Here is a 27,595-nt window from a genome sequence, read left to right on the forward strand (position 1 = left end):
TCAGCTTTCTGTTTATGTACCTCTGTAGCAGGACTGAGCAAACTGTATTACAACTGTCCATCACTACATCTGTCCCCTCCAAAAGTCTATGGCCTCTTGTAAGGAGAGGTTCTATCCTATTCCCATACCTCTCTCATTGCTCGTACATGGAAGGCAACACAGTGTATGATAGCGGGTAGCTAAGTATGTACAGTGGAAAAGAAGGGAAAAGAAGGTGTTGGCAGGAAGATCAAGTTACATCACAACAGCTCAGAACACGAACAAAAGTAAGTTGCAAGGGACAGGACAGGTAAAACAGGACATTCAGCACCTGGCCAAGTGTGATGAAAGCATAGCAGAAAGTCAGGCAGATCTTGACACCTTTCAAGTGGGTAGCCGGCATTATGACATCATTAGCCACAACAGGAAATAAAAGCAGAGCAGATGTGAGAAAGTGGGGAAGGAAGAAAAAGAAAGGCAAAGAGTTCCCATTTTTTCACATGCTGTGTTGGAGGTCCATGTGTCTGAGATTCAGAGAACCACCTACGGAGAGCGATCTAACCAACAAAAGGACAGAGAAAGGGTGTGGGCCTCAGACTATAGGTCAAGACAGGAAACAGTTATTTAGAAGTCACTGTATAGAGAAAAGATTTTTCTTTTAAAGGTTCAAAAGAGTAACTCGGGGGTACATTTCAAGTGTTATCAGTTCATTAGTTTCTAGGGACACCTCCGGGTAGCCTACCTTGATGTCTGGTCATACATGTACTCCTCGGCCCCAACTGAAGCACTCCGGAATTTCTGCAAAATTTAAAAGTCATCAAATTAAAACAAATAGGTAAGTCATCATGCAAAAACAGGAAGGAAAGTGACAAATGTGCCCAAACTGTTTCATCTTTACTTCAGAAAGGAAGATAATATATTTTTTAGTATTGTGTTTTCTACAACAAAAACAGTTACCATCTGTGCACAGAACTTGCGTACCACGTGCAAACTGAGAATTACACTCAACAGAAGAGGCATTTGTGCTTTGCATATTATTCACATGTCCTGCAGGTGTTGCAAAAGTGTCTGCAGGTACTGGAACCTGTTTCTTCAAACACATAAGACATCTCTTCCATTTTCTATTATCTCCAACGCTCGTTCCCAAAAATCACAAATTCTGAGTTAAAGGAACACTGATTACAGAGAGTCGACACAGCATACACAGCACAGGGCAGTATTCAGAGTGGTTGGGGCATAGTTTCTAGAGCAAGACCGTCCAGTGTCAAGTTATGACTCTTTTACCTGCTACCTGTATAAACTGAGACAAGGGCCATATTTTCCCCACCTGTAAAATGCAGAAAGTTCTATTGGACAGGGCTGATCGATGAAAAGGTATTTACACTTAGTACAGTTAAGAATTAGGAAATTTTGGAGTAGGAGGGTAGCATGATGAGAAGGGCATTTAAGGAAGAGATAGAGGAGATGCACTTCCGAGGTTTTCTTTGAAGGAACATGCAGTAACCCATAACAACACACGGTGCACCAGTACTAGTAAAGATGGCCCTCAGTGAATCTATTGTCCAGGCCACAGAACTCTGAAGCCTATGGGTAGGCTTGCCCACTACGACATAGTGAATTTATAAATTCAATGGTTCTAATCCCCCAGGTGGTGTGAGAAGATGTGATATACCAAAACTGCTCAGATTCAAAGAGACTTTCAACTATATACTGACTAAAATAAAGAATCTTACTCTAATAAACATGACTGCATTTGGACAAGAACCTGAAAAACTAAAAATAGTAAACATGTTACCAGTGTGAATATTGCTTTTTTCAAGCTTAAAATTTTTCTTTAAAGATTTTATTTATTTATTTATTTATTTGAGAGAGAGAATGCATAAGAGGGGAGAAGGTCAGAGGGAAAAGCGGACTCCCCGCAGAGCTGGGAGCCAGATGTGGGACTCGATCCCGGAACTCCGGGATCATGACCTGAGCCAAAGGCAGTGGCTTAACCAACTGAGCCACCCAGGTGCCCTTCAAGCTCAAAATTTTATCCTGAATTCTTTTATACTGTCTTTATAATTAAAAAAAAAAAAGTTATTCCACCAGGAAAATACCACAATCCTTTATGAGACCTGATCACATTAAGAGGTTATCTGGCTCTATGTGATTTAGTACTGAGAATTATAGTCAAAGTATTTGGGTCATTCCAGTTACAGTTACCAATTGCTTGGAAACCTTTTAATATAATTTGTAGGATGCCAAAACCCAGGCAGACAGCCAACATCAGTATACCTTACTGTGATTTGATATAATGCATCCATACCTTTCCTCATTTGGACTGAGAAAAATGATAGTAAAGAAGGTATGATAACATATATTTTAATGACTACCCTGAAAAGACTTGAGATATCAGGCAGTATTAGAATGTTATATTTAAATTTTAAATATTAGAGTTCTAGTGTTTTTCTTGGATGGGAGGAAAGAGACATCTTGCTAAGAATCTACTGTAAAAAGACAAATGATTCTTCAACTGTCTGAAAATCTGGGATTTTCTGATTCCATGACTTTGATCAGCCACCATTTTTTTTAGGTCTTATCATTCATTCATTTATTCATCCATTCTTCCAATAAGGACTGAGCATCTATTTTGTATCAGGCAGCGTGCTAGGTGCTATGGGTACCAAAGCGAACCAAAAGAGAAGAGGCAGGAGGAAGTATATCAGGTTCACAGAACTGAATGGAGCCCACAGCAGACAGCAAAAGGGGGAAAGATGGATGTACAAGATGAGGTGGGAAAGGAAAATGGGAAGCAGAATATGCAATGCTTTGTATACCGGTTGAGGATTTAGATCTTAATCACAAAAGCAATGGGATTTAAGTGGGGGTGGGGGTGACATAATCAGATAAGCATGTCAAAAACACCATCCCTGGTACAGTGTACAAAAGCAGGCAGTGTTATAGGCCAGAGATAATGATGGATCGGGCCAACATGGTAGAAGCAGATTGGAGACAAATGGATAGATCTGAGAGATATTTAGAAAGTAATACTGACAGAATTGATAATGGAGCAAAATATCAAGAAAATATCCTGATTTCTTAAACCAGGATGGTGATGGTACCCACTAAGGTGGAGAACACAAGGAAAAGATTGTAAATCAGATTTGGAATGGGTGGAGAGTCATACGCAGTTGGATACAAAGGTTTGGAGCAAAGAGGAGATAACTAGGCTGGAGAAAAAATTTGAAAGTCTTGGGCGCCTGGGTGGCTCTCAGATGGTTACGCATCTATTTTCGGCTCAGGTCATGATCTTGGGCTCCTGAGATCGAGTCCTGCATTGGGCTCCCTGTTCAGCAATGAGTCTGCTTCTCCCTCGATCCCTCCCCTGCTCATGCTCTCTCTCTCTCTCAAAAATAAATAAAATCTTTAAAATAAATAAATAAATAAAAATTTGAAAGTCTTTAGAATACACATGACAACTGAAGCTGTGGACATGAAGCCAAGAGCATTATTAAGAAGAAAGAGTGAGGGGGGCCTGGGTGGTTCAGTGGGTTAAAGCCGCTGCCTTCGGCTCAGGTCATGATCTCAGGGTCCTGGGATCAAGCCCCACATCGGGCTCCCTGCTCAGTGGGGAGCCTGCTTCCCTCTCTCTCTCTGCCTGCCTCTCTTCCTGCTTGTGATGGATCTCTCTCTCTCCATCAATAAAGAAATAAAATCTTTAAAAAAAAAAAAGAAGAAGAAGAAGAAGAAAGAGTGATCAAATTATCAAACGGTGGTGCAAGGTACCAGCTTTAACATGGGGGTTTCCACAGCCATTTTATTCATGAGGTAGGAAGAGGACTACTATGACTCTGAACGATGGGTCATCCAATCTCATCAAATTTCACTGCACAGAGAGAAATCTCAGTCTCCTAAAGTATAAAATGTACATGCTAAGGATTTTCCAAGATTTTGCTTGATGCAAAAACACGCTGATGTAATAAAATGACAGAAGTCTGATGGCACCATATGCACTATAAACATAGTAAAATCAAGGGCATTAATCACAAGGGAAGTTACGTTCCAATTTAGTACTCGAGTCAACATTTTTAAGATTTTATTCTTTAATTTTTTTTCAGGTGAGTACAGTTGACACACAATGTTACATTAATTTCAGGTGTATAACATCGCGAGTCAACTTCTCTCTCTGTTATGTCATCTCACCACAAGTGTAGCTACCATCTGTCACCACACAACGCTTTTGCAGTAACACTGACTATATTCCTCATGCTGTGCCTTTTATCCCCCATTCCATAACTGGAAGCCTGTATCGCCCATTCCCCTTCACCCATTTTGCCTATTTCCCCACTCTTCTTTCGTCTGTCAACCAATAGTTTGTTCTCTGTATTTATAGGTCTCATTCTGCTTTTTGTTTACTCATTTGTTTTGTTTTTTAGATTCCACATAGGAGTGAAATCATATGGTATTTGTCTTTCTCTGACTTATTTCACTTAGTAGAATACTCCCTAGGTCCATCTATATTGTTGCAAATGACAAGATCGCATCCTTTTTTATGATTGATTATTATTCCAGTGTGTGTATGTGTGTGTGATAGGCCATATCTTTCTTATTAAGGTTTTACTATTTAAATATGTGGGAGTAAATGAACTCCCAGTTAAAAATTAATCATGCTGAATAGGGCTTAAATTCAAGATAACTTCCATTATCAGTCTATAGATGAATATAAAATCAACAGACTAACCATCATATGTCTATTGAGTACGACGAATAATCATTCTTTGCTTTCATTTGAAGATTCTCTGCAAACTATGTTAATTTGATAAATAACACGCAGGGCGTTGAATTACGAAATACATGGTAGAACTATCTGGTGCTTGCCCACATAAAGTTCTGCTCATGCCTGAGTACATGGCAGGACTAAACTTCTCAGCCCTCTTGCAGCTAGTTCTAGCCAATGACATAAGAGCAAGAGTGATACACGTCACTTTTAGGTCAAAGAATTTATAAGTTAGTCTGCAATCATATGATTGTATTTCTCCAGTGGGTGTGACCCAGAAGCCACATATAGAAATGGTAATTTCATAAAAATGGAGGGAACCTGGATTTCTGAGTCATTAATAAGAAAAAACATTCACAGACATGTATCAGGATTATTATTAACAAGAAATAAACTTTTAGTGTATTAAATCACTGAGATCTTGGTGCTCTTTTATTCATACAGCTAGATAGCCTAATGTTAACTGACACAAAATTATAGTACAGAACAAAAAAATTCTTGCTTCTATTTTGATTCTTATTATAACTATATATCTAATTTTTCTATAAAATCTCCTCCTTCCATGCCTTAAGATTTATATGTTTCCTAGTAACATCCTAGGTATTAATACCTGCCTAATGTGTAAATTATCAGTAATACTCTTTTGCTTATTAGCTGTGTGACCTTTGGCAAGTTTTTTAACCTCTTTGAACCTCTCTACCTTTTCATCAGTAAAATGGAAACAATAACACCTTTTTGGAATTATAGTAAGGATTAGAAATAAAATGCAGAAGCCACAGTGGCTGGCACACAGTACTACAAAATAAATGGCAACTATCATCATTTCTCTTCACAAATATAGACAGATAGTAAGCTTCCAGAGGACAAAAGTCAAAGTAACCTTCCTTTTGTCCTCTACTCCCACATCTAGCACAGCACCTAACACCAGTAGAAGTAAATATTTACCAAATGTTATTATAAAGGAGCTATACAATAAAATGTGAATCAAATTAGTTAAAATCAATCCATTAAATAATTCTTAATGTTACCGTCTTTTTTTTTTAAGATTTTGTTTATTTATTTGACAGAGAGAGAGAGAGAGAGATCACAAGCAGGCAGAGAGGTAGGCAGAGGGAGGGGGAAGCAGACTCCCTGCTGAGCAGAGAGACACATGCAGGGCTCGATCCCAGGACCCTAAGATCATGACCTGAGCCAAAAGCAGAGGCTTAACCCACTGAGCCACCCAGGCGCCCCAATGTTATCACTGTCTTAAAAAAAAATCCCAGCTCAGGGACCTGGGTGGCTCAGTCAGTTATACGTCTGCCTTTGGCTCAGGTCATGATCCCAGAGCTCTGGGATCAAGCCCTCCTTCGGGCTCCCTGCTGTGGGGAGCCTGCTTCTCCCTCTCCCTCTGCCTGCTGCTCTCCCTGCTTGTGCTGTCTCTTTCTCTCTCTGTGTCAAATAAATAAATAAAATCTTAAAAACAAAACAAAACAAACAAAAAGCCTGAGTTGAGCCAAATTGTTCCCTTCTCTGATACCCCCACACATACACATATCGAAGAATCAGTCTCTGATAAGAAATGAAATTTGCTGGGCCACCTGGGTGGCCCAGTCATTTGGGCTCAGGTCATGGTCTCTGGTCATGGGATCGAGCCCTGCATCTCTGCACTCAACAGGGGATCTGCTTTTCTCCCTCTCCCTCTGCCCCTCCCCTCATTTGTGCTCTCTTTCTCTCTTAAATAATTTTTTAAGAGGGTAATTTGCTAATTCAACAAGAATCCTAGGCATTTTAATAGTTTGCCTAAAAGAAGGGCTAGACTTTAGACAAAAACTTTTTAATGAAATTTACTTGCTGAAATTACTCTGCGCTCACCTAATCTTCTAACCAGTTAAAAATGCCATGACTGAAGATCGTTCCATTTAATTTATGTCAGATTTAAATACAATATGCAACATGAACACTGATTTCCAAGGCTAGGAGGACAGCTAAGCCAAATTTAGTGAGAACAGTATTCACACTGAGTTTCTGGTAAGTTACTTTCTCATCTACTTCCAAATAAAACCCAAAATACAATAGTTTCCTTTCATAAGCCTCCTTATCTACAACACAAACACAACTGATAACACATTCCCCAAACAGCATGATGTTTCTGCTGACATTGGGCCACATCCATGGGCTTTTCTGTGACTAATGAACTATTTCCACACCTGGTAAGAAAAACATCAGTGGCAGACTTTTAGTGAAAAAGCATGCATCTGACATTCCCATGCGGAATAACGTGCTTTTCCTACAAAAGCACTCAAACGATTAACTATTAACTATTTCCAGCAATATGGCCCAGGAAGCTAAGTTTAAGACAACATTTTTATGACAAGGACATTAAAAGTTTGATTATAAAGCTACCAGAACTCAAGAAATGAGGCACCCTCTTAAGGGCTGGGAATTTATCTTGTCTCATTCTGCTTTTCCCCAATTTCAGAGAAGACAGCAGGAACTCAGGAATGGCTAGAGTCAGGAGAGGAAGGGCTGCCAGAGCAGCTTGTCTACCTAACTCTCTGCCAGCACTGCAGAGAGACAGTCCCTTTGCTCTTCTTCTGCCCATCTGAAAGATAAGAAGCATCTAATAAAGGGAACTCAGTTTAAAAAAAAAAAAAAGTTTGGGTGAGTCACTCACTGTGTTTAGGAACAGAGCTACTGAGGATTAGAAGACCCTGCACAGTCTTCTTGAGAGTGTAGAGATAATGGGGAAGGATATTGGTCCTGGAGCCTGAGAGCTTGTGATGAGTCTCATCTCTGCCACTTACTGCAAAATGACCACGGGTACTGGCAGGCTCTCTGTGCCTCAGTTTCCTCATTTGGAAAATAGAGATGACAGAAATAGTACATACCTCATAGGGACTTTGTGAGGATGAAATGAGTACTTTTCACTCGGGATGATGTCCAGCCTGTAGTAAGCAGGGTCACCAAATGTTTATGATTTTTAAATATTATTATTTCGGATGCAATCTCAACCTCTGGTGGCTGCATTTTGTCCAGTGGCAACTAAGTGGGCAGTGGGTTGCACATGTTTGGCAAGCTGCCACCACACTAACTCCTCTTTAGGAAATTAGAATCCACACATTTTGCCTTTTGCCATTGTCTTTTATTGTCCTGGGTGGACTGAAAAATGGGAAGCCAATGACCATCATCGCAAATAAAGAGGCACTGCTCCTAACTGCGAAAGAAGCTGACCTGAGCCAATTTAAAAAATGCATTAAATATTCTGGGTCAAGAATTGGAGAACTAATCCACGATTACACCAGTTCTACAAAGATCCCAAGACAACTAAATGGAGACAAGACTGTCTTTCGAACAAGTGGGGCTGAAGTAATTGGATATAGATATGACAAAAAATAAAATAAAATAAATAAGGACCTCTACCTTTCCCTTACGCCATTACGAAAGTTAGCTCAAGATGGATCAGAAATCTATATGGAAGAGGTAAAACTATTAAAAGCCTAGGGGAAAAAATAAGAGAAAATCTTTGTGACATTGGGTTGGACCAAGACTTCTTTTTTTTTTTAATTAATTTTTTAAAATTAACATGTAATTTATTATTAGCCCCAGGGGTACAGATCTGTGAATCATCAAGCTTACACAGCTCACAGCACTCACCATGGTACATACCCTCCCCAATGTCCATAACCCAACCACCCTCTGCATACCCCCCTCCCCCTGGCAACCCTCAGTTTGTTTCATGAGATTAAGAGTCTCTTATGGTTTGTCTCCCTCCCAATCCCATTTTGTTGAACCAAGACTTCTTAAACAGTACGTCAAAGCATCAACTATAAAAGAAAAAACTGATTAAGCATACTTCATTGAGATTAAATACGGATTCTCTTTGAAAGACATAGTTAAAAAAACAAAAAAGCTACCAGACTGTAAAATATGTAATGACTTCACATTATTTAAGAAGCTCTTAACAACTTAATTAAAGAAGACAGATAACCCAATTTAAAAATTGGGCAAAATATTTCAACAGACATTTCACAAAAGTTGTAAGAATGGCCAATTATGAAACATGAAATGATGTTCAACATCACTACACATGGAAGAAAAGCAAATTCAAACCACAAGAAGACACCATCACATATCCACTAAAATAGCTCCTGTTAAAGAGACTGACAGCCCCAAGTTTGGGAAAGGATGAGAAATCCAGAAACCCTCACATACTGCTAGTGGGAAGGAAAATGGCATGGCCACCCTGAAACATTGTAACACAATGTCTTATAAAGTTATACACACATTGACCACATGACTCAGCAATTCCAGTCCTAGGTATTTAACCAGGAAATGAAAGCACATGTCCACATGAAATCATACACATGAAAGTTCACAGCAGCATTATTCAAAAGAGCCCAAACCAGAAGCAGTCAAAACTGTCCATTAATTGGTGAACAGATCAACAAACTATGATATATGCTTACCATGGCATACTATTTAACAAGTCAATAATACAATCTTTTCATACAAGCAACAAACCAGAATCTCAAAAAGTGAAAGTAAAAGTGAAACTACAGACAGAGGGCAGATCAGTGCTTGCCCAGAGCAAGAGAGGAGGTTCCAAATGCCGGGAGCTCAAGAAAACTTTTAGGGTGAAGGAAATTTCTATTGATTCTGACGTTGTATACAATTACCGAAATATTCAAACTTCACTTAAAACTTGTGAATTTACAACAATGAGCAAGGGGCTCCTGGGTGGCTCAGTTGTTCAAGTGTCCAACTCTAGGTTTCAGCTGAGGTCATGATCTCAGGGTTGTGTGATCAAGCGAGCATGGAACCTGCTTGAGATTCTCTCCCTCTGTCCTTCTCTGCCCTCTTTAAAGTAAATAAATAAATCTTTTAAAAATTTTAAAAAGTAAAAAAGTAAATAAAACAAGTAATCCAAGAACCTTGTTTGTGTAAGTCCTACAGGTACATGAAAAGAATACCAGATCTCTACCTGTAAAGTATAAAATGTATACACATATAACAGTTGGTTATTAATGAACACATTCTCATTGCTTCTCTGCCTTTTGGCTAAGATCAAGTGTATTAATAGTAAACATTCTTTCTTGAGTATCCACTGTAGGTCTTAAAGAGTTACATTGTTTCAAAAATTATACAGGCAACATCTTTAGCTACCATTTGAAAAGTTACAAACTAGAAGAGGTCAGAGTGAAAACGTTACAAAGTAGCAAGTTTCCACACAAATAGCTCTTTATTCCTCATAGATATTTAAGACTAAAACTAAAACAAAGAAATGTCATTTAAGGATCAAAACATTTTTTAATTTTCTTTTCTTTTTGGAGAGAGAAAGCGCACACAAGTGGGGTCGGGGTAGGGGCAGAGGGAGGAGAGAATCTTACACAGGATCCCCGCCCAGCGTGGATTAATCTCAAAACCCTGAGACGATGATGGGCCAAAATAATGAGTCGGATATTTAACTCATTAAGTCACCAAGGCACCCAAGGGTCAAGAAGAATAGAAATAGTCCTCCAGACACTCAAACCAAAGATTTATTAAAACCTTTTTATAAAGATACAGCTACATTTTTTTAAAACCCAATGCTCCCAGTTTAATTAATTTTTTTTTTTAGATTTTATTTATTTATTTGACAGGCAGAGATCACAAGTAAGCAGAGAGGCAGGCAGGGAGGGGGAGGGAAGCAGGCTCCCCACTGAGCAGAGAGCCTGATGTGGGGCTTCATCCCAGGACCCTGGGATCATGACCTGAGCCAAAGGCAGAGGCTCAACCCACTGAGCCACCCAGGTGCCCCCCAGTTTAGTTAATTTATCCCACTTAACAAGCAAACAGAAACAAAATGAGCTGGGGTTTCTTGGTTTAGGTCCTGGCTGCAGATGACTGAGCTAGGGACTCACCTCTGTGGTTCCATCCTTGAAGCTCTCGCTGTAAGTGCTGTCCGGGGTGCTGCGCTGGTCATCCTTGAGGTAGGCACTGTGGCTGGCCATGGAGGGCACACCATACTGAGTCTGTTCAAAGATAACCACACGTTGCTCCTCACCGTCTCCCCGGGGATAGTGCACGGGCGGGGCCATGAAAACAGGTGTAAAATCTTCAGCTTTCACCACGGTGATTCCTGATACGGGAATGATGGCTGGGCTCTCGGAGATGTTCGTGCTGTACGGTTCCCGCTTGGAATTCTCCAGGTGGTCTTGATTTAGGGAAAGGTTCACTGGGACAGTCTTTAGGACCTGCACTCGGTTTTCTCCTCCACTCAAATTACTCTGGGCTTCATTGGTGCCAAGACAGTTTCTGCATATTGAAACCCACCCCCCCCCCACAAAATAACAGAATTAGGAAAGTCACCAACCTGCAACTCGTAATAAAATAACTGATGCAAGCAATCATCAGTGGACATTAAAGCCATCGGAAGAAAAGCTGATGGTGAACTTTACAAGGGAAGTAGGACATGTGTTTCCCAATACCATGCAATCAGCCCACCTGTGAAATGCAACTGGTGGGGGGTGGGGGGGATGACCCTAAATTTAGCAAGCCTTCATATCTAACTCCCAGCTCTCAGGAAATACAGAAGGCTGGAAGAGATGACTTAAACAACATCAAAAGGAAACAATCATACAAACAGAATGTAGCACATCTTACTGACCTGGTTTCTTCAATAAGTTAGAGGCATGAAAAAAAGAAAGGAGGGTGGGAAGCTTGTTCTAGATTAAAAGATTTGAAAGACATAAAAATCAAATAGGATGAGTAGATCTCGTCTGGATCCTGGTCTGAAAAACCAAAGAGGCATTTATAAGACAATAGGATCTCTGAGGCAATTGAATATGGACAGGGAATTAGGTGATATTAAGGAAGCATTGTTCATTTGAGATTATGTGATAAAACTTCCTTTTTATTTACAAATACAAAGGAGATGAGTTACAGATGAAATGACAGGATATCAGGAACTTATTTTAAAGATGACTACAATAAGGAAAAAAGAAGGGAAAGAGAGAAAAGGTAGAGATTAAGCAGGTATAACCAAAAGTTACCACTGCTGAACCTACAGAACTGGACGGGTATTTGAGGGTTCATTATACTGTTCTCTTTACTCCTGGATGTGTCTGAAAACTTTTTTTTTTTAAGATTTTATTTATTTATTTGACAGAGAGACTGCAAGTAGGCAGAGAGAGAGGGAGAAGCAGGCTCCCCGCCAAGCAGAGAGCCCAATGTGGGGCTCGATCCCAGGACCTCGAGATCATGACCTGAGCAGAAGGCAGAGACTTAACCCACTGAGCCACCCAGGCGCCGTGTCTGAAAACTTTCCAAGGAAACAGCTTTTTGAAAAAAGTGGGAGTGAGACAACAATTTGAAGGGGGGCAGTGGGAAGAATATTTTACACTGTTCTGTGGGCTAAACTCCTTCCAAGAAAAAAAGGCAATGAGAATTTATCATTAAAATATTTTCACTAAACTGAAAAACAACATGAGCTCACCGATATCCTTAGCACTGAATTACTTTTGGAGCTTGAGGGAGTGGTGTAACTGGGCTTATGTAAAACAAGATCTCTCAGATCTCAGACCTCCTGGCTGGTACAAAGAGAAAGGACAGGGTTTGGAAAATTAATTCTCACTGGGCTGGGATACAATACTTTCCATTTCTACTATAGGATTCTGGGAGAGAGAAGAAGCAAAGAGAAATTAGTCAATGGAAGAGTGTGGTTAATAGCACCATGATTTTACTAGCAGAGTCGTTGTGGTCAGTTAAATTTGGGGTCACCTCTCACTTATATATGGATTATTCTGAATGATATGGACAAAAAGAAATACATATTTTGCATGGAGCCCTGCCCCCAATGTCTGTTGTTTTGGGTTTTGTTGTCCCCCCACCCCCCGCCCCTTTTAAACTAGCATGATCTTACTGGGGCTAACTAGCACCTCTCATAGAGACAGAAATATTTGACTAAAATTGGTTCCTCCCAGAATTAAGCTCTCCTAGCTCCTCTGAGCTTGCCTAAGTGTCAAGCAGGACTATGTATGTATTTCTAGCTTTGATTTCTCAGACAAAACCTCAAAGTGAATGAAGCTTGAGGAAAGAATGGTTTCACATGAATAAAGCCAACAGAAAAATACCTAAACTTCTTGGAGTCTATCACAAATCTGTAGAAATCATTCTAGAAAGTAATCCTTTAAGGAATAAAACTGCAAACCTACAATCATTCTGCTTTAAATAATAACCTGCTTTCATGGTCATAGCAGTACAGTGACTCTGCATATGAGACACAGTGAAAATTTAGAAATTATGTTTAATCTGAGTCCAGTTAGCTAGATGATGCCAAACCCAGACCACCCATTTATGTCAGCATTTCCTAAGCTCCATTGTTTAGAACACTGCATGGAATGTTAATAGATGTTCCTCAAAGAAAGGAGTCTGTGATAAAATCAGTATTTTTTTTTTTAATTGCCATAACAAAACGAGTCTGTGTGAGCCACAAACATCAGGAACACAGTAAAGGCCCTCAGGCATTCCTTCACCTGTTTAATTTATAACCCAGAATTTCCCAAACTCATTTTACCCCAAACTCTCTTGTGGAGGATTAACTATTAATACTTGTGGATAATGTCCTGTTGGATGTAAGAGGGGCTGGTCTATATTGATTAGCTCCCAAAGCAAGTGTCCAGTTTCCACTCCTCTGGACTTTGCACAAGCACAGACTTACTGCCATTGCCAAAATACTCAAAGTTAACCAACTCCTCTACAGTTAGAGTCTATTTCAGGCCAAATTTATTAATTCTTTAATTCATGCAAAACACATGAATTCTAAACAAGAAACTCAAGTCAAAATATTTGGGGCATTTTTATGAACAAAGCTAAGTGAACTACAGAGTTGTGTAAACCTAGTCCACTCATCGGGACCATGTGAAGAGGGAATATGAGATACAGCACCCTTCTGGAATATGTACACCCACCTCTGTGGAAGAGCAGTAGTTTTAGCAGCTAGAAAACTTCAGAAAGACGTCCAAAAAATGGATGATTAGAACAAAGTAAGAATTATTGGGAGCTACTGACCCAACTGCAATATTATTTTAAATTGAACCAAATATTACAACATGAGAAAGAAATGCAACACTAAGAACGGTGCGTTAAATATAATTTTTAAAAAAATCTCCATCACGCCATTGAGATTTTCAGTTATTTTTCCAAGTACCGACTTCTTCATACAGTCACTTGTGCTGATAGCTTGCTAGCACATGGCACCGTCATTGATGAATACAGCAGATCAAATGAGAGCCTTCCAAATTACACTCAACCAGAAGTCTACTCAGTTAAGATTAGTCTATACATGGTGGTTGTGTCTACACCTCACTGCCAGTGTTTTTGAAGGTGCTCCAATGAAATCACAACAATAACCATTAAAATATGATGGGGAGCTCTTTCATGTTGTTCTAAAAGACACGTCAACAAAAAATAATGGTCTCTTTTGTCCGTTATGACACAGACAGAGCACATATCTTAAATATGTTTCCCCCTGACCCTTCTATGATTACTGATATATGAGTTAGCAGACAGTACACGCTCAGCTTAATAAATGGTGGCTAAATGGAGGGCAAGTCACAGGACCTGAAGCGTGTCAGGCTCTTTCTCCCTGTCATCTCTGCTACCAACTAGGGCCCAGGGCCCCAAGACAGTGTGCAGCATTAGAAGTTCCCTTTGCAACTGCAAATCAGAAGCAGACAGCCTGTATCTTTGCTGAGGGTGTACTTTGGAAGTGATGCACAGCCCAGGACTGGTGGTTGGTGGGGTGGCTCCCGCTGCTGGTCATCTAACAAGATCATGTCATAAGCAGTTCCTCTCAAGGCCAGGTAAGATGCTGATGTTCATGAGAGCAGGGGATTTTGTTTCTCCTGGCTTCATATTTCCATATGAAAAAATCACTAATAGGAAAATACTATGGCTTCTCCCCATTCTTCTGCAGGAAAGAGAGAGATTTGATTGTTGGGTTTGGGAGAAAGAGCTCAGTAAAGTGGGTCAGTCCCTTCTGGTTCCCTTTGTAGGTCTGGATCATCCTGGCCATAGAGAGAAGACTCCAGTCACTGCTGCCATTTCACAGTGGCCTGTCCCTTCAGGAAGGCCTGGAGTCCTGCTTAGGTTTGGGTGAGTAGACAGATTATCTAAATCAGGATGGACATGTCACAAACTGCAGATTCAAAAATCTCGTTCTCTATGGGCTTAATCAGAAAGAAAACTGATTTGTTTTTTCCTTTTTAATTTCAATCTGTGTCTTGTTTTTCAAATGGTTCTTAATTCAGGATTGCAGGAAAGGGGTGTCACATAAAGATCTCCTAACATCTTTCTTACCCGGGCTCCCTTATGGCATCGACTGCTACTCACAGTTCTCTACCAGCAGCATCCTGGGGTGAGAGACTGTCCAGCCTCCTTCCTCTCCCCCTCATCAAAAGCAATCTCTCCATGGCTCACTACCTCAAGGGCTTGATGACAATTATCCAGCCATGGGACTGATCAGAAAAGCTCATCCCTAAATAGGCTATCTTGCCAGCATTTCACCTCTAAGCAAGGATTTTCAGCCGTCTATCGAGAGCCTGCTGAAGACCCTTTGGATGCATAAGCAAATTATGCAATTTGCTCTCCTGCTCCAAGATCTGGTTTTGGTCCAGACTGTATAAAAGACAGGCAGAAGCAGCTAAACTTCTTGATCCCATCTCCTCTTAAGAACAAAAATTAGGGGCGCCTGGGTGGCTCAGTGGTTTAAAGCCTCTGCCTTCGGCTCAGGTCATGTTCCCAGGGTCCTGGGATCGAGCCCCGCATCGGGCTCTCTGCTCATTGGGGAGCCTGCTGCTTCTTCTCTCTCTGCCTGCCTCTCTGCCTACTTGTGATCTCTGTCTGTCAAATAAATAAATAAAATCCTTAAAAAAAAAAAAAAGAACAAAAATTACAGTTTAGCACAGCTGTTTTCAAAAACACAGAAAAAGAAGTTATTTGGGGGAGCCGGCATACTCCTTTACGTAACGTCATACCTTTTATCCTGCTCTTCTTGGCCGTCACTTGCTTTGCTTACAGACAGCAGCCTCTTGTCTCGAGGAACCTAGAAATATCACCAACCATCAGTCAGGCTTACACAGATGCAGCTGTGACTAAGTGCAGAGCTAGAGACCATCAGAAGCAAAGCACCTGAAATGGAACTTTCTCTGGGAAAAGGGGGCAGATTTACTATAGGCAGCTGATGGTTAAAGGTGAGTAGCATGAGTGGTGATAACAGTGGATCAGACACAAAGGGGTGATGATAAACAGAAGGCCATGATGATCACGGTTCTGCTGTGCACCTGCTGACATGGGCAGCTCTGCCTGGACCTGACTACCCCAAAGCCCGCCCCACCATGGGAGTGAATGAGGGGAAAGGAGCACCGTGAGTGGAGGTTGAAATTGGATCCTGGAACACACAGAAATCATCTTGGATTTACAACAAGCATCCTCTCAAAGAATAGGGACAGACCCTCCACTCTGATGAGGGACTTTCGGTGCTGACCCAGAGGGGAGCCACCTGGGTATGGGCCCGCAGTGTGCAACAGGAGAACAGCAGCCAGTACCCCAGGACCAGCCTTTAACCACCACCCCTCCGTAGCTTATAGCCTTGCTTCCACAATTTTTCTTCAAAGGCACTTTCCTTATTGTCTTTGAGACCACAATGCCAACACATTACTTGAAAGATGAGTGAGAAAAGTGCTGCTAGAGAGAAGAGGCGCTCCTACCAGCTGCATTTCTGACCACCATCCGATCGTCTTACAGCAGCACATTCGCTTATCTCGGCCATAGTTTCAAACACATGAATAGTAGCTTTAGATTTATTTGTGTGGTTGGTTGGTTGGTTGGTTGGATGTTTTGTTTGTTATTTCTGTGTTTTTCTGCTACATCTCCAAATCTTCATGCTAGTCAAACTCCTTTGCACCCAAATGCAGCCTTCATTATGTTGACATAAAAGAGCCTTTATGAGGGGCACCTGGGTGGCTCAGTGGGTTAAAGCCTCTGCCTTCGGCTCAGGTCATGATCTCAGGGTCCTGGGATCGAGTTCCGCATCAGGCTCTCTGCTCAGCGGGGAGCCTGCTTCCTCCTCTCTCTCTGCCTACTTGTGATCTTTCTCTGTCAAATAAATAAATAACATCTTAAAAAAAATTTTTTTTTTAAAAAAGAGCCTTTATGAGAAGCATCCCTCTTCTAGATTCTTGTAGAAATTCGTATGGTTTCCACTCACCTGGATATATATATATGCAAGCCCAGTCAGCTGGATGAGGGAGGCAGCAAAGCAGCTTAGCTACCAGTCAACACCTAAACCTGAATGTCTGGGTTAGAATCTCAGCTCTACCACTAACTAAACTCTGCCTCATTTTTCCCATCTGTAAACCATGCTTAATGCAGTCCTAAGGCTAACAGTGTTTTTACTAAAATTAAGTGAGTTAATTTTTTTCAAAGCACCTGAGTATCTGGTACTTTGTAAGTATTGGTTAAATAAAAATAAATCAATTGTAAGTATTTTGTTCACATGTCAATGTTGAGGGTCTACAATGTGCCAGGCATCACTAAGTGCTAGATGGAAATGAGCCGAATGAAACATAGCTCCTACCATCAACTGAAGATGACAGATAAACATAAACATTCACGGCATCATTATTCACAAGAGCCAAAAGCTAGAAACAACCCAAATGGCTGTCTACAGATAATGAATAGGCCAAGTGTGGTATATACATACAACAGACTATTCGGCCTTAAAAATGAAGTTCTGATACATGCCCTAATATGAGTCTTGAAGACATTTAGGCTAACTCCCATGTGACTCAAATCCACCTACTTCCCTCTGGATGTTTGCCTCCTGCTTCAGCCTCCGACATCTCCTGCCTGGGCTACTGCATCAGCCTCCCAACTGGTCTCCTTTCTCCTTCACTTAGTCCCAGCAAATCCATTCTGGATCCATTAAGAAGATCCAGACTGACTTTAAAAATGCAAGTCTAATCCCATTATGCTCATACCTGAAATTCTTCAGTGCTTTCCATGTCTTGAAAACACGGCTCCAATAAGCTCCCACCTCAACTGAGGCGGGATCACTGCAGTGCATACAGTCACACTATATCTCAAACATGCAACACTCCTCCTCTCAGCAGAGCCATCGAAGTCTTCTCTGCCTTTGGATATCCATTCTACCTCTGTAACTATCACCATTGCTGGACAGTCATAGCTAATTAGTGAATATTTGTTGGATGGATGGATGGACGGACAGACAGATGGGTATACAGACGGACAGACAGATATTTAGATGGCTTTATAAATGGACAAACAAGCAAACCAACAAAGTGGTTTCCAGCACTCCACAGAACAGATGGGAACAAATTAGCCGAAGAAGCTTATTTTCATAGAACTAGAATCAAATAATGATGAACCACCAGCTCCCTCAGGGGAAAATGAAGTAAGATAAAGTGAGTCAAACCACTTTTAAAATGCATTAAATAATGGAATCTGTCCTGTTTTCCTGTCACGCCTGAAATTCATCAAAAGTTCACACTTGACTTTGGCGCTGCTATTGATAAGTAGCTTGAACTGGATAGAAAACTGAGCTTATACCTGACTCCCTAAATTTTGAGAATTCCCATTTAATATGCTTTGAATGGAGTTTTTTTTAAAAAAGGCAATTTCTAATGGTGTACAGGTTATGAACTGAATTGTATTCCTGCAAAAGTATCCCTGCAAATCCCTGTTCATGTGTTGAAGGCCTAACCCTCAATGTGACTGTACATGGAGATAGGGCCTTTCAGGAGGTAATTAAGGTTAAATGAGGTCATAGCAGTGGGGCTCTAATCTAACAGGACTGAAATACAGAGAAATAAACAGAGAAATACACAGAGAAATATACACCCACATATGTAGACACAGCCAGGAGGCAGCCATATGCAAAGGAGGAAGGAAGAGAGGCCTCACTGGAAAACAACCCTGCCAGGACCTGGATCTTGGGCTTCCAGGCTCCAGAACTGTCAGAAAATAAATTTCTGCTGTTTAAACCCCCCAGTCTATGGTATTCTGTTATGACAGCCCCACAGACTAATACAGACGGCATAATGGAATTAGGAAATGTACAGGATTGTACTGTGACCTTGAGGAAATCCCACTTAGTGGCCTGAACTATAAAATATGAAACCTGATGGGCTTCACTGCAGTGATGCTATGATGACAGTTTTAAAATGTACATGAAAAGACTTTGAAATGTATGAAGTATTATACCAAGATATGCCTTTGCAGTTCTCAAGGACAGAGATCACCATTTCTTGAGTGCCTGCTGTGTGTCACACATCCTCTCTCTGATAAAGCCCACTACTGTCCCGGGGGGTGATGTGGTCTAGCCACAGGAGTGTGGAAGAATGGTGTATTTAGCACTTCCAAAGACGTATAAAAAAAATCTATAGAATTTAAGTGGTAAGACAGCAGTAATTGTTACAATAATTTAACTTCCCAAAGCATACTCAAAAAATACAATCTCTTTTTTCATTAGTATTTTACTTCATACAGAAGGAAGGTCTATTCTCAAAGTAGATTTAACTTTGTTTTAACTTATACAATCATAGGTATGTAGTGATGGTCAGAGATCTAAGGCCTGAAAATGATCATTTGCACACAGTTTTGGGAAACAAAACTAATTCTTTAATGTTTAAAATGTTTCAAGCAAAAATATAATAAAGTTTGTGTGAAGTAAAAGGAGCCATGTAACTCTACTCATCCACACAGTCTCAGGAAACATTTTATTTAAATATTTTATATCCTAAAGTAATAATTTAATCCTGAAAAAAATTGATTCAACAGAAAGAGTTATAGACTTGGCAACAAACTGAGTTTTATATAAATTCCCTATTCTGCATCTCAACACATTTACAGACAGAAATGTTTCAACTATCCCTTAAATATCAAAAACATCCAAGAGGAGAGGTAACTAGGTACCATATTTGCTAACAATTATCCTCTGAATGTATGGGGAAATAAAATACATTGCTTTCATAAATTACTAAGTATTTTGTTCTGCAGTATACTTCTCTTTTCATTAACACAAAAGAGTTGCCATCTAATACAGATATCTGAAATGATGTCCATTTCACAGTGATGGAATAAAATCTATTTCTTAAAAATTAGAGTATATGTCTTCAAAATATATCTTGATATGTTTCTTCAATGTTTTACAAAACTATTAACTAACATATTAGTTTATTATAGTAGAAAAGCCACGAAAGGAAGTTGTCATGACCCAAGGGATTACATCAGGGTCACATGAATGGTAAGAAATCTTTGGAAAGTATGAGAACCCTGGTTTAGGAGCGAGACAGGAAACAAGACTTGCAAACGTGAAGGCTGCTGGAAGGACAGAGAAAGCAGGAAACAGGGAGGAAAACAGGAAGAAGAGACTAAAGCTTACTAAAAGGAGAACTGTTCCTCTTGGGTGATCTCATGATGGAGGAAGAGGGGGAGGCGGAGACTCAGTTCTTATTCTAAAATAAAGCGTTCACTGTGCCCAACCAGGAAAATAAACACGCCATTCTCACCTTTGTGCCAATTCCCAGCATAAGCCAGTGGTGTTTACAATCAAAGCTGGCAATAAATCTCCTCATTCAGTAAATACGGGTTGATTTTTTTACACTTCACCAGTGCTACAGGAGCAGGGCGTACCTTTCTAAGAGACAGACCAGTGTTTCCCGTTAGGTTTCCTGAAATACTCCTATTTTGAAGGTATTGTGTGGCAGGTATTTTTGTAATGTAAGTGAACTATACTCATTTTGTTTTAAAGGTTTTTCAAAATAAACATTTAGTACCCATCAAAACAAATGGAAACAGAGTTATAACAAAATTAGGTTTTGGAGTTACTGCAGAAGTTGACCACAAAACACTCATTGGAATATTCCTGATAAAACTAAAAAAAAATCAATAAATCTAGAAACCCCGAATGTTCTTATAAAATAAGAAATCTAAAAGCAACCTAAATGCCCCTAATTGAGCGATGACTAAATTAAGGTATAGTCACGCAATGTAATTTTTAAAAAATAATCTCTACGCCCAACTTGGGACTCAAACTCTCCACCCTGAAATCAAAGAGTCACTTGCTCTACCGACTGAGCCAGCCAGGTGCCCCTGTAACATTTTTATTCACCAACAATCATAAAGTGAAAATGGCAGCAAGGATGTATTTGCAATACGGTATGAAGCAGGAGATAATATGCGTGCATATCAACAGAGGATACAGAAATAAAGACCCCAAAATGAAAACTTCGGCCGGCCGGGTGGCGAAGCTGAGCTCCACTGATGGGAAAGCAGAGAAGCAGTGAGAACAGGAGCGGGCTGAATGCCACAGCCAGCGTGGAAATACTCTGTTCTCTCCCCTCGTCCCACCCGCGAGGAGGGGCGTCTCTGGGGGCGGGCAGAGGAGGGAGGCGGGGCTGCCGGATCTACCTTGTAGTAGTCGTAGAGCAGGCCAAGGGCGGCAGCACTGTCCTCGTCCCCATTAATGCTCATCATCGCCTTGGTGGCCGCCGTCAGGGGATTCTCCAAATACGACTTCCACGCTTCATCTTCACTGGTGTAGGCCCTTCGCGTATTGAACGGAGGTTCACTGGGCATGGGCACTAAGGCCACCAGTCGTTTATTACTTTGAAAGCAAGAGAAATGTGAGGTTCATTATCAGGGAAATGTTCCTTTTCCCGCCAAAAATACACACATTGCATGGTTCATCTGTACTCGCCTGGAATGAGGAAGGGAATGCTGCCACACTGCATTTATAAAGCCACTGTGCCTCCAGAAGTAAAAATGGTCTTTACGACATTGTTTAAGTACTGTAAGTTGATCCCCTTCACAGTTGATTTTTTTCATATTGCCATTCTAGGAGCCAAATCATTTTTATCTGACTGTCCTTTATTAATATTACCTGCAGGAAGCAGGTTTCATTTAACTCTGAGTTGTAATTATAAGTAAATACGTGCAAAAAAAAAAGTAAATATGTGCAATACATTAAATTTAATCAATACTGAAACTTCTATCAAATTTAATCCACATTTGAAATTGCTTGCAAATTACAGACCAATCCAAGTCTCTTAATTTAAAAATGGCGGTAGAAGCTACTTTGTAAATAAGCCATATTGCTGATATGCTGCCTAATAAGGATATTTAGCAACACCCAGACTCTGTCTGTGAATCCCATGTTGCCATAGGATCATACTGTATTTAAATGACACAGAAGCTCCAGGTTATAAAATCCTCATGGAGAATGAGCAGAACATCTGGAGAATTTTCAGTAGAGACAGAAAGAGGCTGGAGTCATTTGTTAATCCTAACCAAGCCAAACTTGGGTAAAGTAGCAACTGACAAGGCAATTTCTTGCAGAGGATGGGACAGGGACTCAAATACCCAACACCTATGACAGTCCTCAGCAGCTCCCTGGGCTGGGGCCCTTGGTGTAAAGGAGTCTGGAGAGGCTTTGGAACTTGTCTCCTGGCCCTCTACTGTTTGTCCACTGAAACAGAACCAAAAATGTAGCGATGACATACTGTATTTCAATAACAGCTCTAACTCATAATAACAACATGGGTAAATGACAGGACCGGAGAAGGTTAACACCTGAACTAATGAATGGAAATTCAGCCACCACGGGTCCTCCACGTGACTCAGCTCTAAAAGAGGTACCTTTTTGCCGACTATGGTCCCTTCCAATGGGAGACGGTCTCAGCTCACTCTGTGATAGAGAATTGGGGTGCACTGTCTACAAAGGCTGCACTGGGGGCCCCTTCTGTGCTGGCATGGTGCCGTGCACTGGTATAAGGTCAGAAAAGGATACTTTCGTTGTTGGTAAGATCAGGGAATGAGGGCGGGAAATCCACATTTAGTGGAGTGAAATTCTGAGCTAAACAGTCACCAGGCCCCTGATTTCAACTCTGCCGGTGGTTTGGTGAAACGGTTTGGGAGGAAAGAAACGATACTAACCCAATTGCAAATGAAGTGGATTCGAAGGGTTAATGATGTTTCTGGAAGTATAGGGGGAAAACCCTAGTGGAAGGGTTTACCAACCATGAGGCAGGGTGGTGCCACAGATGAGCAGCGGGTACTGTAAGTGAGTCCTTGCTCACCATTTACAGACATACAAAACTGTCTGAGTTTCAGCTTTTTCACACCTTACATAAGGACAGCAATGCCCACCCTGTTTAGCTCACAATGTGATTGTGAGAAGCAAATACCATAATGGAGAAAACAGAGCTCTGCAAACAACGGGGTGCTATGCAAACAGCAGGTACCATGATCACTGCACGGTTCTTTGTTCCTGCGAAGTTTGTGGATGCACTGATTTTTAGTAAAGTCAATTTTAATTGAAAGGTGTTAAAGACAACCATTTCAGAGGGAAACTGAAGTTGTTCACTTAGCAATCTTCCGTAAGTATTTACTGCAAACTTGATAGGTGCCAGGCATTATGCTTCTCATTGAGGACACGGTGGCACACAAGACAGACCCTGTCCCACTGTCCATACAGCTTGCAGCCCAATGGAGAGAAAGCACCACCATTACAAGAGCAACAGGTGTGAGAAAGGGAAATGGACAGTGTCATGAGGGTACATGACAGAGGGGACCAACCTATCCAGAGGATCAAAGAGGAGCCGAAGTTTTGACAAAGATCTGAAGGTAGGAATGTGTTGTCGGTCCATGCTGAAATGGGCAGATGTGGGAAATATTTTGTATAGGGAAGAACATTTTGGTAATTCAGAATAATGGAATTTTCTGCCAAAATGAGCATATTTGTATTCATTTTGGAGTCAGCTATGGAAATTCATATATTCTAATCTAACAGTAAAACAGCATTTTCTTGTAAAAATTACTTATTTATACAGGATAGGGTTGGACTTGGGGACAGAAATGTGGGTGACATCCTGAGAGCCTATCAGTGGAAGAAATGAGGCCTCTGCGGAGAACCAAGAAAGGTGGTCAGCCCGGGTGTGGGAAGGCCACCACCCCACCTTCCCTGTTGTTTAGGTGGGCACCCTGGGTGATTCCACCACTTAGAGGGGGAAGCAGCAAATTCTGAAACCTTATCTGTGCCCGTGAGGGTCCACCCATCACGCACACTTCCTAAAATGCTCAGTCCTACAGGAAGGAAGGAAGGAAGGGCTTCACGTTATTTGCAGTGACCTCATGATCAAAAAAAATGTGGATCATATTCTCTTTAATGACTGAGAGAAGCACATATTGCCGGGCAAAGGAAGGTGTTAATTATAACACTGGCTAATTTCCAGAAGTTTAGCAGGAAGTGCCAGGCTGAAGGAGAAGGGCCAACTCCTGGTTTACACTAAGTGGTATCCTGATTCACTGGAGAGATTTCACTTCAAGTCTTCCTTCTCCCAACCCCCACCCCTCGCTGAGTCTTCTGGATTGCTGATTTCATTGGTTCCTAGCACATGTGTTCAGTCATAAATTTAGATTCATCAGCCTTTCCCCTATGATGAAATTGTTGATGAATCCTTACATGATTAGTGGAAAGAAATATTCTGGGAAAGCACAACTTTACTAGTTGTTTCTTGGCACATTTTTGGTGACCAAAGGAGTCTTTTATGCCCTTTCCTTTAACTGCATAATGACTTTGGTTTTCTTTTCTTTTCTTTTCTTTTTTGTTTGTTTTCTTTTTTTGGTTTTTTGGTGTGGGTTTTTTGTTGTTGTTTTTGGGGTTTTTTGCTGTATAGATTAAAATCTCTCTAGTACAGAGCACTGTTGAATAAAGTTTGGTTTAATAAAAACAGAGTAATCTCTGGTACACTAAGCAAACATGCAGATTTACAAAGAAAGGAAAGTTTCCTAGAGCAGATTTTACCAAAGTTTGGAACACATTCTGAAGCTGAGTTTCATCATTGTTTCTTTTGGAATGGTAGCTCTGCTTCAGCTCTGGTCAACCTTTTAAATATTCTTTTTGTAGCTTTAGGTATAGCGTGTTCTGGGTAGCCTCAAACACAGAGCTGTAAACAGCAGCTATAAACTTGATCCCTGGTCCTTCTTTGGAGAAAAATTTAGATTAACACCTGAGAGCATTCACAGCAAGGCTAAAGGCCGTGTTAGGTCACACATATAACTTTTTTTTTTTTTAAGATTTTATTTATTTATTTGGCAGAGAGAGATCACAAGTGCAGAGAGGCAGGCAGAGAGAGAGGAGGAAGCAGGTTTCCCGCTGAGCAGAGATCCTGATGCAGGGCTTGATCCCAGGACCCTGAGACCATGACCTGAGCTAAAGGCAGAGGCTTAACCCACTGAGCCACCCAGGCAGCCTCCCACACTTATAACTTCTTGTTCTCATTTTTTTTTTCTTTAATCCACTACTTCACTTCGTGGATGTTGGGAAAACAGTTGAGAGATGACTCATCAGCGGAAGCAGGGAAAGAGGTGGGGCAGTCATGCGACTGAGAGTCAGGAACAGCTCCAGATCACTTCGCCAGAGGCAACCTACCATCCCCCATAAGCATTAACAAGAGTCTGATGCAGGAATGCTTTGCTAGGGAGAAGCGTAGAAACAGCAGTGTATGACGTCTTTACCTTCTAAAAATATGTGTAGTAATAATCAATAAATCCAGACATAAATCTATTGCATCAGGGACCACAAAACAAAAATGAGGTCATGACATACTCACACAAATTACCACTTTCAATCCATTTCTCATCATCCATTTCTTTTGTAACTCCTACAAGGTCGCTGGGTTTTGTGCTTTTTTGTTTTGTTTTATTTTGTTGTTGTTTGGGGTGGGGGTGGGGGGGTCAATCCAGAGGAAGGGTGGTTTTAGAGTCGAATAAATCTCAGTTTTAATTTCAGTTTTGTCTGTTACAGAATTTAGATGAGTTACTTTCCTTCTCTGAGCTTCCATTTCTTCATCTGTAATACGATATCAACCTTTCAGAGCTGTTCTGAAGGAACAACTCAGATATTTAGAGATGAAGTGCCCGGCACATTACAGATAAATAGTTCAATTAATAACAGTTAAAAGTATTACTTCTCTTTAGAAATGATTCTATTATTTTTCTGCTCAAAATCCAATAGACTGTTTTCAGTTTTTAATCTCCTTGAATTTTCTCGGATATTTCTTACTTCTCTAGAATCTTGCCTTGTCTGGCTTCCAAGACGTTGTATGAAGGTGGTTCTCCTCTGCAGCCCATCAGTCTTCTCTAGTTTTTATTCTACTTCAACTCTCCTCTTTTTTCCTCTAACTCTGACAGTCCTGGGGCCTTTGCTCTTTTATCTCCATTATTGATTCTTCTGACTTTCATTGATCCTCTACCCTGGTAACTGACAGATGTATGTTACCAGAGAACCAGTTTTGCACTTTCTGCGGAGATGCTCTGTTGTGAACTTCAACTCAACATACCCAAACCGAGCTCATCATCATTTCTCAGTCGGGTGCCCCTCACCCATCATCTGTCCCTGGTCATCTAGAATCAAACCTTGTGTACTGATTTAAAATATAGACTCTGGAGCCGAGGCATAAATCCTGGAGGCACTACTTACTAGCTGTGTAACCGTGGAGAAGTTAGTTCATCTTTCTGTACATCAGTTTCCTCACCTGTAAAGTTGGGATAGACCCCCAACTGAATTAGAATAATAGCATCGACTCCCTAGTATTTTTGTCAGAGTTAAATACAGACACAGTGTGAAAGCTGCATACATGTTACCCATTGTTACTGCTCTTTGTCCCTTCTACAGAATCTGTTACCGTATCTAGCCTCACAGCTTTTGTCTTCTCTCCTCACGCCTCTAGCTAGTCTCCCTATCCTTTAACTTTCCCCTCTTCGATCCACACTGCGGCCCTGCAGAATAATCTTCCTAGAACACCTAAGTATGAGTCAGAGTTTCAAGTACAATAAAGGGAATGGGGAGAGATATATTTTTCATAAAATCAATTTATAGCATATTTGTAAAGTTGGTTGTGAGCTACAAAGTGCTGCACAAATAAAAGTTGCCCTAATTTTAGGAAGCATAATTGTAAATTTAACAAGCACTGATCATATCTAAACTATCTTTCTAGGGGCGCCTGGGTGGCTCAGTCGTTAAGCGTCCACCTTTGGCTCAGGTTGTGATCCCAGGGTCCTGGAATCGAGCCCCATGTCAGGTTCCCTGCTCCACGGGAAGCCTGCTTCTCCCTCTTCTACTCCCCCTGCTTGTGTTCCTGCTCTTGCTCTCTCTTGCTCTGTGTCAAATAAACAAATAATAATAATAATAAAAAACTGTCTTTCTCTCACCTCCTATCTTTTTCTCACCTTTGAATTAAACAAATTAAGGATTCATTCTTCTACTCCTGTGAACCACATCACTAGGAAACCAAGCAGATTTACATGCAGACCACAGGCAAAACAGAGGGAAGGCTAAAATCCATTCAGTAAAGGTCCAATACTCATGGGTCGCTCTCCTACCTGTTGTCCATCATTCTCAACACTGATTTGGGGCAAACAGACTTTTCTACCTATGGCAATCCACTTCCCTCTTTCTCAGAAGTGCAGCTTTTACAGAATTCTCAGGATTTCATTTTATATCCTCTACTTCCATCTCCCCCACCATCCCCCATCCTCATCTCTTTCTTGTTCTCTCTCTCTCTCTCTCTCACAGACACACACAGCCTTTGAGATAATACAAATTCTATTCTCCACACAGAATATTTTATCCTATACTCTGAGTGTTCAGCACTTGGGGTTTAGTCATCATCTACTCCAATATTTTGTAGCTGATCTATTGTAGCTGGTTACTGGTATATAATCACTCAGCTTCCCAGGGGGTGGAAAGGGAAGAGAAGCAATATTCTTAAGAGTCGAGTTTCAAGAAGTGACTATGAGTCTTTCTTTCGGAAT

At 40.8% G+C, this 27,595-nt stretch overlaps 1 protein-coding gene across 1 annotated transcript in view; it reads right to left on the reverse strand.

The window, feature by feature from the left end:
• The window catches only part of GRHL2 (grainyhead like transcription factor 2), a 160,165-nt gene that overhangs the window by 90,964 nt on the left and 41,606 nt on the right, over positions 1-27,595 (reverse strand). Inside the window, exons 2-5 of the mRNA XM_080800974.1 lie at positions 21,191-21,386; positions 15,736-15,803; positions 10,621-11,014; positions 722-777 (exon numbers count right to left, since the gene is read on the reverse strand). Coding sequence (XP_080657100.1) covers positions 722-777; positions 10,621-11,014; positions 15,736-15,803; positions 21,191-21,386 — 714 coding nt within the window. The remainder of the gene's footprint in view (positions 1-721; positions 778-10,620; positions 11,015-15,735; positions 15,804-21,190; positions 21,387-27,595) is intronic.

This window comes from Martes martes (assembly GCF_963455335.1).
Source record: "Martes martes genome assembly, chromosome: 4".
NCBI classification, from domain to species: domain Eukaryota; kingdom Metazoa; phylum Chordata; class Mammalia; order Carnivora; family Mustelidae; genus Martes; species Martes martes.